Genomic DNA, 13,875 nt, shown 5'->3' on the forward strand with positions numbered 1-13,875 from the left:
AGGTGTACAAAACAAATTAGTAGAAAGAAATTAGCTAGCCCTTGATACTGCAAGTGCTGTGTTTAACATGTCACTATACATTAATGCTACTCATTTTAGCAATTTCAGAAGGATGTAAAGTGAAGTTTGTCTTCCCGGGTTTCACAGTCATGACTTGCTGATCAATGCAGATGTTAGAAGGAATAGTTTAACTAACTGAACCACGCTTGCTAGTTTAGTTTGCCCAGATATTGAACAATACCATTCAACAGGTTTTATCAAGCACACAGCAGAGGAAGCGTACCGGTGCCAGCAGCAAAGCACAAACCGAGAAAACCGCAAATTTCCCAAAGAACCAAAAAAGTAAAAAAAGAAGTGCCACCAAGTTTTTACGAAAAGTAGATCCTGAGAGGATGAAGTGAAGAACAAACAGAAGGGAGTTCCAAAGCTTGGTAGTAAGATACACAAAGATCTTCCCCCTCTTCTAGTCTTGCAAACCCCTGGAATTTGCAGTAGCTTTAGAGCATTAGATCTCCGGGATCTAGACTGGCAGTAGGGTTTAAACCTTCTTCTTAGGTACAAGGGGCTTTTCTGCTCAAGAGCTCTATAAGCAAAAATGTGTGCCTTGAATTGGATTCAGTTGGCAATCGGCATCCAGTCCAGTTGGTGCCAGCAATCTGGCACTTTAGAGTGCACCAGCACCTTAAGGATTAGATGAGCTGCAGCATTTTGACTAATCTACAGACAATGCATCAAGAGGATGGCAAGCCCAGATATAAGCGGTCTGCATAGTTTAACTTGGAAGTCACCAAAGAGTGGGCAATAGCCTCACGGGTGCCATCAGGTACCAGATGTAGCATCCAAGTCATGAAACAAGCCCAAAGGAAATGCTCAGATTGCATTTCAACAATGATCCACCTGAATGGAGAACAAATGCACATTTCATACATTACTATGCAAAGATGACCCTTTACAGATGTTGGAGTCACTTATAATTGACGCAAGACTTTGGTGAAAGTAAAGTTACACATGTAAACAAGATTAACAGCAGCTGACAAATGCAGAAACGGTCTAGAGAAAATAGCTAATTTATTGTCCACCAGCTGCAGTCAAGCCAGTAATTGATCTCTTTGACTTAAGGCAGGCGTTGACAACTTTAAACGCATGCACTTCTCATGAGATGTTAAAGCTCATATTGGTGCACTATCAAAGTATTTGAGAAAGCGATGGAAAGAAAGTGTAAATACTGAACTGATGTCCTGAAGCTTCATTTAGTGAGACAGAGAAGGCCAGCAGGTGGTGAGTGAAATGGCATACAGGAGGTACCCTGAACTATGTAGGAGAGCAGAGGAGAAAATGACTAAAAATGCAAACCTCTATGGTTGAAATTATGTTTTAGTTGCATGTTAAAAACGGTTTCTCGCATAGCCTATTAAAATAAATGGAAACGTAGGAAGGAGTTATAAGTCTTGTATTCCTTTAACTGCATGCAATAAATATGGAGATTAGGATCCATAGTATGATCTAGATAGATATACCCGAAATCAATACGTTACAATGTCTGAGTTGCTCAAAGTTATTTCAGAAAGGCACTGCTTCGTTTACCTACGAATCTTCAGTTGTATTACTCTACTACCCAGAGCAGATGGTTGGTCCGTCTACCATCCTCGGTCACACTATTACATCTATTGAGTTCTATTTTGTTATGAATGCAGTACCTATGCTTTAGTCTGCTAATTATCGAATATCCTCTTTTTCTCTGAAGATCTGGAGTCCTCTAGTACTTCTAGTGCACTGCAGTTGCTGCCTGGCAACTTTTTAAGTTGATCTGTGATTCACTTGAACTTCCACTCAAAATCATAACCAACTCATACGGCTTATCCCTTTTTTTTTCTGTACACACATTCCTACTGATAGCCAGTCTTACCGTTCTATCAAGTTTAACATTTGTAGTGCATTCTGGGTGAGAAACAATTGTGGAATATACAAAGCACCATGAATTCCACTGGGTGTCTAGGTGGGAAAGGTCTTTTTGGAAGAACCCGGAATCACGCTTTGCCAACAGCACCGGTAACAAAACAAACATGGCATTACCATGCATTCGTTCAGCACGCAATTCGTAAGAACAACTTGCTTTTAAGAGGGGGGGGGGGGGGCGGGATACATTGGTGTAGTGGTGTAGGATTTAAAGTCCAACACCTTCCCTACTGTTGCACAGACTGAAGTTGGAATGGTAAATTAAACTATTCCAACATCCAGCACCCCCCTAAGGCAACTTGTGAAAATTACTTGCACGCTGAACAAATGCGTCCTAAAGACTAGTTCGGAAAGCATGTGTCCTAAACGCATGCGGAATGCACTCATACATTCCTCTAGGCATCAGGAATACCCAGTGTTAATAGCGATGCTTTGCGGCCGGCGGACCCAGAGACAGACTAGTAAAAACATTGACCATGGCAAGTGAGATGAACTTAAGTTTACCCCCTCTCCGCTGGCCAATATGTCAAAACTATCCCAAGAAAATCCAAATTTCCTCACTTACCAATGCTGGGGATGCTTTTGGCTGGTGGTGGTGGTGGTGGGGGTGTGGGGAGATGGAGCTTTCGGCATGGGACTACAACCGGGTATCATGACGGGCTAGTCCCACTGAATTAAACTATTTTTTTTTTAATATCCTTGGCATCAAGTGGTTCCTCTGCTTTTCTGCCTCCCCAGTGGTGTAGACCGAGGGGAAAAACGTCCCAAATTGCTGTTTGGGGGAGGAGAAGGTAAGGCAAAGACTATTGAGGCTTTATTTTGGAGGTTGAGCTGAGTGCTTGGGTGGAAACCTGCTTAAGTATTGCGGAAGACAGAGTTATGTCCACCATACACTAATGAAAGCGAAAGCAGACTGTGCCTACTGGTGCCGTCTGCTAACACTTGTCACGGACGTGAGCACGCTCCATGTCACAAACAAAAAGAATAAAAGGATTCCGGACACAAAGGAAGCTCTTTGCGTTGTAAATTTCTCTTCTTTAATTATTTTTTTTATATGCAATTTTATTCTTTTTGACAAAGATCAAAGACCAGCAGCAGTTCTTGAAAATAATGACTCACAACCAAGTGAAAGAGCAAAGACAACACAACTGACCACACAAGGGATTGCAGAACATAAACATTATTCACAGATTTTAGGATATTCCACAGCGCCCAACCATTTGCCCCACACACTGCGAAACATCTTAAGACAACCCTGGGCTGCAAACATAGGTCTTTCTTGTGCCGCACACCAGTCTACCCCCTTCCGCCACCTCTTGGGGCAAGGCGGTGTCGGAAGCTTCCAGGAAGCGGCTATGTCCCGTTTAGCCACAGCCATGGCTGTGTTGAAAAATAACTTCTCATTCCTGGACCCGTCTGGCCCATCCGCAATCCCGAGAAGTGAGGGTCGTGGGGAACCTCCCACCACAGGACTTCTGTAGGCTCCCTCTCAATGTCTCCCCAGAATTTCGCCAGTCAGGGGTATCCATACCATATGAAAAAAAATCGGCCAGGTCGTGGCCGCACCTCGTGCAGGAGGCGGTCAGGTAAAAACCAGCCCGTTGGAGGCATAATGGGGTTAAGTAAGTAGCGTGCAGACAGTATAGCTGGATTAGGCAGAGTTTGCAGAGGCAGTAATCGTCTTGGGTGCCATGAGAGTGTCGCGTCAGTCCTCCAAGTCCAAGGGACCCATTCCTCCCATAGGCCTCTAATGCGGTCCAGTGAGGTTGGGGTGTTGTTAACCAGTGTCTGATAAATGCGAGAAATACCCCCTTTCTCCAAGTCGCCCAGCATAGTCTGCGCTTCAGGACTGTATTCAGGGATCCTAGTGTCATCTGAAATGTGCACGTGGAGGGCTTGTTGCAGTTGCAAATATTTGTAAAATTGTGTTGGGTTTAGGGAGTATCTGGATTGGAGGTCTGGAAAGGAGCACATGTGGCCGCTCGCCCATACATTCCCGAGCTGCGAGATCCCTATAAGGTCCCACGCTCGGAACCCCTGTAACCCACTGACCTTCCGGACCCATGTGCCATGCCACAGGGGCGTATGCTGGGTGAGCTTATGTGTCCACTGGGTATGATGCAAAGCTGCCCGCCAGGCCAAAAGCACAGAGCGTGTGACCTCAGGGAAGGTAGATGAATGGGTTCCCCATACATCATGGACTGGATTTTGGGCAAGCCGAGCTCACTTAGTTCAAGCTTGTAGGCCGGTTTAGACCAGCCCCCATTAAACCAGTCATGTGCATTCAATAGGCGAGTCGCCAAGTAGTACAAATATAGATGAGTCATCCCCATGCCCCCTTCAAAGAAAGGTATCCGGCAAAGATTCAACGCCAACCGGGGCCTCCCCCCCCCTAGGAACATAGTGGCTATAGTATCCAACTCCTGAAACCAAGCCAGCGGAAAACAAAAGGGGGTGTTTGAGGACGTAAAGAAATCGGGGGAAGAATCATCATTTTAAACAGGGCTATTCTCCCCAAGGGATTGAGAGGTAGCGTCTACCACTTGTGGAGGTCTGCCTTAGCTTTCTTTACAAGCGGGTAACTTTGAGGGACCAAACCATTTCCGGGAGGAGGGTGACCCAGATCCCTAGATATTTAAAGGACTGGCACCTAATCGGTGTCGTAGATTGCCAGTCGTAACAATCTCTAGATAAGTGTAAGGGGACCAGGACCAATTTGCCAGAGTTAAGCCGGAGACCAGAGGCTTGCCCAAAGGACTGCAGCATCTGGAGACAAAGGGGGCCCGATTGGGCGGGTTCATCCAAAAAGAGCAGGACATCATCCGCGTGCTATCTTGTCCACTTCTCAGTTGGGCCATTCCCATCCCTGAACGGGACTCTCGAACCGATTTATGGTTGCTAGGGGCTCCATCGCTAAGGCAAATAAAAGGGGTGAGAGGGGTCAACCCTGTCTCGTTCCCCTTTGAATGGGGAAGGCTTCTGATAAGCCCCCATTGACCAAGACACGTACCTGGGACTGGGCGGTCAGGACCCCGACCAGCTGGCGTAAATGAGAACCAAAACCCATTGCGGCCAGCACATCCCCCAGGTACTTCCAGTCCACAGAGTCAAAAGCCTTCTCAAAATCAACAAGCAGAAGCGCTATGTAGGGAGTAAGCACCTGGAGGTGGGCTAGGGCCAGATGAAGCCTCCGTAGATAGTGTAGATTTATGCACAATATGTACACGCATACTTGTATTTCGTACCGCGTTGTATAACTCTCACTGCTTAATATATATTGATATTTTGTTTTTGTGTTGTATAATTTTCACTGCTTGTAAAGCGCTCTGATACCCGCAAGGGTCTGGTTCGCGCTCTATAAAACTTTCAAATAAATAAATAAATAAAATAATAAATAAATAAATCCTTGCCCAGCAGCTGAAGCTGGGCAAGGATTGCAGGACCAATGCGGATTTATGCCCATGCGTGGAACTAAAGCCTCCGAAGATAGTGTCTAGTGCCACGCATGGGCATAAATCCGCATTGGTCCTGCAATCCTTGCACAGCTTCAGCCGCTGGGCAAGGCTTTATTTATTTATTATTTTATTTATTTATTTGAAAGTTTTATAGAGCGCGAACCAGACCCTTGCGGGTATCAGAGTGCGTTACAAGCAGTGAAAATTATACAACACAAAAACAAAATATCAATATATATTAACCGCATGCACGCTAGCGGTTTTCCCGCTGCACGCTGCGATTTCAAAAATCCCGCGTTACGTGACAAGGTCAGCTTGTCATCCGCGTAGCGCAGGTTACGCCCATGACGAGCTGACCTTGTCATGAGCGCCGAAGGGGTTAAGCAGTGAGAGTTATACAACGCGGTACGAAATACAAGTATGCGTGTACATATTGTACATAAATACAACCAATGAGAGAGGTAGATCAAAACTGAACCCTACGTTGTGCCAAATAGGATACAGATAAAGGTGCGGGCCGAGAGCCGAATGTCATGTATGTTGTCTATTTGCATCTATATAAGTCATGTCCTTCAGTGAAGCTCATGTGAATTTGTCCATGAGAATCGCCTTTACTTCCTTTTTGAACATTGCAGTAGACTTGGTAAGTCTGGTTTCAGGGGGTAGTGCGTTCCAAATCCTAGGAGCCATCCCTGAGAAGCATTATACAGTTTTACATCTGTATTTATGAGAGAGATGGGACGATAGTCCGCACACTTCTGAGAAGAGGTTGAGATTTTGGGAGAACCACAATAGCGGCCATGTCAGTCTCGGGCGGGAAGGAGCATTTCTCTAAAGCCTCGTCATGGAGGTCAGTGAGGCAAGGGACAAGAAACTCGCAAAATGCCACGTATTATTCTTGGGGGAGGCCGTCGAGACCGGGGGTCTTGCCTGGAGAGGTGTGGGCAATAGCCTTGTTAATCTCGTCCTGAGAGATTGGGCGATCCATGTCAGCCTGAGCGGCAGAGTCCAGCTGAGGGAGGCGAGCACCCCTCGCCTCCAGCAAATCGAGAAGTGAGACCTTGCTGCGTAGATTTGATGATAGTAAGAGGCAAAAGCACGAGCCATAGCCAACGGGGATCAGTGTATAGATCCCTCCTGGTCCATTATTTCCGGGATTATGCGGTTCGTCCTAGGATATGTGGCGAGCCTATGTAGGATCGTGCCATTTTTATCACCCCAGCCTTATTCTCTTGCTAGGGAAGATCTCCAAAGGAGCTTAGCAGCGTCCAACGAGAGCTGTTTGATTTCAGCTCTAATATGAGCGAGCTGCCATTTGTGGGTAGTATCACCTCCTATAGGAGGAGATTGCTCGAGGCGTAGCGTTTGCGCCGCACGTGAAGTGATCTGTTGCAGTTGGACCTGTCGCAGACGCTTGAGTTGGCCTTTGGCATGCCAAGAATAGTGGCCTTGCCCGCCTCGCACGTGGTACAGGGGGAAGGTACCGATCCAGCATTGGTCAAAAAATAAAGCTTGAGCTCCAACCCAACGGCCTTCTTAAAGTCCTAGTCTTGGAGGAACCAGGCGTTCATCCGCCATGTCAGGTGTGTTGAAGGGGGGGGGGGGGGGCCCGTGCTAAGGAGCAACGGGGAAAGATCTGAGATCCCCCTGGGGAGTATACGGACGTCTTGAATCGCAGAGCAGTCAGAAGAAGGGATGAAGATTGCAACGATGCACGCCTGTGTATGGTGTGCCGTGGAAGTATGAGTGAATTGTGTAGTGTGCGGGTGCCAGATTCGCCATGCATCGCATAGGCCCAGGGATTCAGCCCAGCTCATTAATTGTTTCGCTTGCACCAACCTAGAGGTAGAAGGGGGGCCTGTCGTGTCAAGGAGTGGAGAGGAAACCGCATTAAATTTGCCCCCGATAATAGTGGACCCCAGGGGAAGGGTGGTTAGTAGGATGGTGGAGTATTTCAAGGTCATCGCGGGCATCGAAGGGGTGAATATAGGGACATGAGATTGAGTGTATTGCCACACAGTGTACCAGAGATGGTCACAGTCCTGTGGATCGTGAATAAGGTGAGAGCACAAAGGGATGGGTGCGCTTCTACAGTATAGCCACTCCGCGAGAGCCACGAGCGAAACCAGAGTGCAAACCAGATCATAGCCATAGCGTACCAGAAACGGACAGTGGTTCCCCAACGGGTGCGTCTCCTGAAGCAGCAGTACCACTATTCCGAGGCGTTGTGCATAGCGCAGGACAGCCGTTCACTTATGACGGTTCAAGAGACCATTAACGTTCCAAGATATAATGTGGAGGGCAGCCCTCGGAGGGGTTATGTCAGTCATGGGGGCTGGAAGTCAGTGCCGTGACCCAACAGACCATGGATGTCCATTGGTAGTTGTGGGGGCCAGTGCCGGCGCAGGAACAAGCTGGTGATATTGACTGTGTATGTGGTATGAGATGACATTGCTGCGGTCTCGTAGAGGTTGGCAAAATAAAACACCGAAAAACAACAGTGGAAAAAGCACCCCAACCCCCTCCTCCACCCTATACTTCAGGAACAGAAGCATCTGTCGACCCAACAATAGCAACAAGAACCAAACTAAAACGCTCAGATTGGGTTGCGTGGAGGACCCCTCCATTGAGACGTATATGCAATGTCCTGGCAGAAGGACAACAAGTTACAGCAACAGATCTGCCGTGGGCCCCAGCTTGCGCGGACGCAAAAGGCACATCTCTGGGAAGGCTGCCCACTGGACGATGCTCGCAAGAGCTTCAGAGATTTGGGCTACGGGATAGGTCGGAATCTGCGGTCAGTAGCTTCCGCTGGGCGGGCAACGGAGGAGCACTAGATGGGGAGCTAGTTGAGTGATGCCGGAGGCTAGAGGAGTTACGGGGTCCGCAAACAGCCAAGCTCGACGGCCTAAGTGTCTCCGATTGGGACAGGCGCCTCCTGCAGGATTTGTGTGCACCTTCGGCGGTGACGCCGAGGCGATCACGGTCTCGTGGACTGAGAACCCTGCGGTGGTGGAGACATGTTGCGCTGCTCTCTGAGCGGACGTTCCTCCGTTAGCCAGATCCACACCGCTTGGGGGCAGGGGGGGGGGGGGGGGGGGGGGGGGGAATAAAGATAAAGGTTTTTCCCTGAAAAATGAATGATGCAGAGGCGATCCAGGAATTGGAGCTGGTATTGCAAACCGAGATTCCGCAGTTCCTTCTTAACTTCCACTTAGGAGCGGCGTTGGTCCTGCACTTACTTGGTGTAATCGGGGACCACCATGATGGTGGAACTTGAGGCCCCTGAGAGCGTGCCTCGCGCAAGATGGCATCCCGGTCCTTGAAGTTGAAGGTTTTCAGTATAATGGGACAAGACGGGGTCCTGGGCGGTGGTTTTGGTGCGAGGGTCCGATGGGCTCTCTCCACCACGAACCATGCAGAGAGGGTTTCCTTAGGCCTCCACGAAGCGAACCAGGATTCAATGAAGGTGGACACTGGATTTGTCTCAACCCCTTCAGGAAACTCCACCAGGCAGAGGTTATTGCGACGGGCTCTATTTTACGCATCCTGTGCACGCCAATGTAGCTCCTTGGTGTGTGAGTGGAGATTGGCTACGTGTTTTTAGCTGGCGAATATCGTCCTCTGGGGTAGAAATGCGAGATTCAGCCTCCGCAATGCGGGCGTTGGCGAGGTCTTGATGAAGAAGGGACACATCTACCCTAACTTCACTGATCTTCCCCTCCATCGAAGCCTGTGAGGCGCTAATTGCTTGAAGGATGGCCGCTAAGTCTTTGCCCGGGAAGGGGGAGGTGGGGGGGGGGGGGGGGGGAGGCTCCATCTGCTTGGCCAGAGGGGTCATGGTCGGGGGTAGTGAGTCGGTCCATTTTTGTTTGTGGGGCAGATTTCGAGGTCCGGTCTCTCCCCATGTTCCATGCCAGAACTCAACCCAGTGAGAAAAGGAGAACACAAGGCCTCAGCAGCTCCAGGTGGTCAGGGTCTCCAAGCAATGTTGCGTGACTCCCTGAAAGCCTTTGGCTATGACCCCTGGTAAAAGGATGATGGGGAGAGATCAAGCAGCATGTGGGGGGAAGACGCCTCCGGCGAGGTACTGGCTGAAGGAAGGGGGGGCGCTCCCGGGACCCCTTGCTGCTCCAACAGTGCAGCCGAATCCACTCCGTCTCGGCGTCTCTATGACACCCCTCCACCCGTTCCCGGGCCAGAGTGACATTGAGCAGGAAAGGACTTATCCGCTAGTAGAGAGTCCAAGAGGGGCAGATTAGGCAGGGCAGGTACTGTGGCAGAGAGGCATCAGGAGCAGAAAGGCGCGCTCGCACGCCCCTCCAAAGTTGTAATCTCCCCGCCCCACTGGAGCCGCCAATCCACAGAGACGGAAGGATGCCACTGCGATCAGAGAGGCCCCATGCGCCGCTGCCCTGGAAAGGGGAGGAGGGGGTGGGAAGCCCGAGCTAAGACCTCCCGCACAGCTGCCCGCCTTTGCAGCCCTACCCCGGCCCCAGCCCCAGACACCACTCATCGGGTATTGCAGTCTTCAAGCAGGCAGGCCGGCTACTGCCACTGCAGTCCACCCGGTGCCCGTCTGCAGGCCTTCCGTTCCGCTCAGGGAGGCAGAGCCCTCGGCAGCTAGTGAAAGATTGGCGTTCCGATGGTCTGGCCACATACTACAGTGCCCGAGGTGTTGATGCCGCAGTCCGTCGATATCTCCGAGGCCTTACAAAGTCCGGACTGGTCCACTCAGTTCATGGGCCGATGACACCGACGACCACCATTTTGGCAGCTGAAGACCAAGGACTTCTGGGTACAGGTCAGATCGGCGGCCATCCCAGGCAGCAACCCCATGGGTCAGCGATCCCCTGCACGGGGTCCCCAGCCGGGGAGGAGCCACCCCGATACCGAGAGCCTCACTGCAGGGTAAGCCAGGTACAGCCACGGCTCCTGAGGGAGACCACCACAATGCGGCCCATAAGGCCCAGCCGGGTCCAGAGTCAGAAGTGGATCGCAAGCGCCAGAAATCAGTAGGTAAGAGACACTAGTGCAGCGATTCTCCTCTGGGGGCCCACAATATGTTGGCAGAGGGGACAAAGGACAGCTGGGGGCATTAGGATTGGAGCGGATGACGAGGGGTCCGTAGCACTCTTATAGTGCGACCGCCATCTTGACGCTTCAGGCCACGCCCTTAAAAAAAAAAAGATTTAAGCTTGCAGAAGCATTTTTGTCGTCATTGTAGTGGACAAGCAGTTTATATCCATCACACTGCACTACTAAGCTAATGTGGTGGACGTGAACAGTTCATCTACCACATTTAAGTGATTAAAACTTCGTGCTAGACATCAGATAGTATCATTTATTTTGCCTAGCTCTACTCGGTTTTAACGCCTGACACATGGCAATTGCACATATCGAGCATTAACAATTTGAGGCACTGAAGTTTGACCCTCAAGAGGGAAGAGGTATAATGTAGTGAAAACAGCCTTACTTATAGCGGGAAATGCTGCACAGTCATGAAAAAGGAAATCATGAATACAAATATTGGGCTACAAAACGACTGCCTATATAGGCGCTTTAGAAATAGAAAATACCCTATAATAATGCATAGTCACCACTATAAAGGCTTGCCAAGCCCCTCCCCACACTGTACAAAGACCAAGACTCACCCCACACACAGCCCCAAAGCTCACCTTGAATGAAGTTGATGAACATTTCCAAATCCCGGATCTGCGTTTTCAACTGATCTAGAAGCTGCTCTTTCACTCTTGCTGGATTCACAATCTGTGCAATGGCTGCATCTACACGGTGCCTTAGTTCCTCTGGAGACAGTGAACCAATATCCTCATTGAGATTCATATCAAGTTTCTTGATCAACTCATCTATAACCACCTGAAGAAATAAAACATTAAACAGTTATAAAAAATAGAATATTTCACCTTTACAAGTGCTTCTTGAACAATCTGTTGGTCTGACTGACACAGTAATGATAAAGCTGGCATCCATTTCCAGGAACATTATGTCCTATAGTGAATGAATTGGTACGAACACCAGGATGTTGGCTGTAGAAAATATTTTGTAAAGTATTGTTTATCTGACATTCAAAGTTCTTACCCATCATGGATGAAAACAAAACAACACTAAACTATCAAAGTCAGTCCCTGGAATAGAGATCAAATGATCACTCCGAGGTAAAATAAAAAATAAAACAAATCTAGCAATCTAGGTTCGGAAGTTAATTTAAAAGAATCAGTTACAAAAAGTTTTAAACTTTTACTTCAACTCAGCCATGATGGGACATATGAATCTTTAAAAAAACACCCATATGTTTGAACATGGTTTGTTCAAGACCTCGCCCACTCCTGACGTGTGCCAAATCATATTTTTCTAATAATTAACATATTGTAATTCACCCAGCTTTCAACGGGTACAAATAACGAACAGCTCCAATATCTACGTTAATTTTTAAAAATGTACGTGAAACTCAGAATATCATATTGTTACCCAATTCACACTGACATGCACATTCACATGAATAAATCCATATGAGCAATTACTCATGGCCTGAAATTTTAACAAATATTTAATAGGTTAAAATCAATTATGCTTTTGTTGTATCACAAGGTAGCACTTCAATCCGGGTAACCATCGGAGACCATTGCAGGTTACCAAAATACACTAAATGAAAACCGAACGTACAAGGACAGAGTTGGCCTTAAATATAGTAACACAACAAATTCGACCGCCTAAAGGACAAGGAAGACAAACATGATGAACAAATAGTTCAGCTGGAATGCCATACTTCAGATGTAGAGGACAACCACCAAGAGGCTGGTGAGAAGCTTTTAAAAATGGAAAAAGCACTGGCAGTGATCCGGAATAAAAATGAAGACTTAGAGGTGAGATCTAGAAGGAACAACATAAGAAACGTAGGGATTCCAGAGTAGACCGCAATGGGAAGGATGGAAAACTAAGTTGAATCCATGCTGCTGGAACTATTCAGGGAGGACCTCTCTACTGTGCTCAACGCCAAGCGAGCCCACAGATCGCTAGACCAACGGACACCGCATGGGACAACTCTGAGGCCTAATATAGCTCGCCTTTGAATCTATTGTGACCAAAATATGATTTTGTGCCTGGCCAGAGAACGGCAATCCCTACAATTCCAGGGCCATGCGATCTCGAGATTTTAATGTGATCATGGACCCATTGGCCGATCGCTCTTTAACACCAGGCAGCCACACTCAAATGCAGCAATTCAGTTACATAGTCTCATTGACGACAATCATCTCTCAGATTTCTGGTGCACTAGACATGCAGGTAATGTTAAGGGCACTTGTATCACATCAACCCACTCGACCTGGTCGTACAATGATTACTGGTTGGCTATGTGTGATATAGATGCTTGGACCACAAAGGTAGAGCACTTAGCTAGACCGTTATCTGACCACACACCTGTCTTGTTACAATTGCGCCCACCAGACTGCGCTGAGTGGGCCTGCACATGACTGCTTCTGCAAGGGGTTTTGTAAAAGCATGTTTTTCGGTAAGAGGTCAGAAGTGCCATCAGCAGGCCTAGATTGTTACCATACTTAAGCCGGATAGGACCCCCCCCCAAAAAGTGTGAATCATACCGCCCCCATCAAAGATCAACCTTGACAATAAGATTCTTGCCAAGCTGACTGCCTTCAGATTACTATCTTTCCCGTCACTTGTCGTCTGACCTGATCAGGCAGGTTTTGTGCCAGGAAGTGTGACAGCTCATAACTTGCGCACTTTCTTCATATTGATTCATACTAGTAATTCAGATCTACAGGCTGCAGCTGTCTTTTTAGATGCCATAAAGGCATTTAACACCCCGGAATGGCTTTATCTATTCACTTTGCTGCCCCACCTAGGTTTTAGCCTCAAATGTATTCACTGGATAGGTCTCCTGTACAACAACCCTGCCACTAGAGTGCGTATCAACGGAGTTATAACATCTCCCCTTCCAGTGGGTCATAGCACCCGCCAGGGCTGCCCGTTATAACCACAATTATTTGCCATAGCCATGGAGCCCCTTGCGGCGAGATTGCGGTAACATCACTCACACAGTGGGCTGGGATTTAGGCAGCAGGGAGTCCTAGTGTCCATGTACGCAGATGATGTGACATTATATGTCAGAACTCTGCATGAAAAATATGACTCGCGGATCCGCAAGTTCACCAAGTTCAGAGGCCTGCCCAGAGTTAATATAAACTGGTCTAAGTCTATGTTGTTTCCCTTAACCTAGATTACTACGAGTTTTTCCTCAGAGCAGCCACTTTGATGGGCTGGCAAGTCAGTCTGATGGGCTAGCAAGTCAGTTCGATATCTGGGAATATGGCTCTGTAGCAACCTTCTGGACCTCTGGCAGGACAATTATGGTCATCTTTTAACATGGCTGGAGTAGAAGATGGAGGGCTGGTGCAGGCTGCTGCGGTCTTTTACAGGTGGGATT

At 48.2% G+C, this 13,875-nt stretch overlaps 1 protein-coding gene across 1 annotated transcript in view; it reads right to left on the reverse strand.

Annotated features, from left to right (window-relative positions):
* RUNDC1 (RUN domain containing 1) overlaps positions 1–13,875 on the reverse strand; it is a 142,249-nt gene that overhangs the window by 40,773 nt on the left and 87,601 nt on the right. The window contains exon 3 of the mRNA XM_078645327.1: positions 11,090–11,288. Within this exon, the coding sequence (XP_078501453.1) occupies positions 11,090–11,288 (199 nt within the window). The remainder of the gene's footprint in view (positions 1–11,089; positions 11,289–13,875) is intronic.

This window comes from Lissotriton helveticus, chromosome 5_1, assembly GCF_964261635.1.
Source record: "Lissotriton helveticus chromosome 5_1, aLisHel1.1, whole genome shotgun sequence".
In the NCBI taxonomy this organism is placed as follows: domain Eukaryota; kingdom Metazoa; phylum Chordata; class Amphibia; order Caudata; family Salamandridae; genus Lissotriton; species Lissotriton helveticus.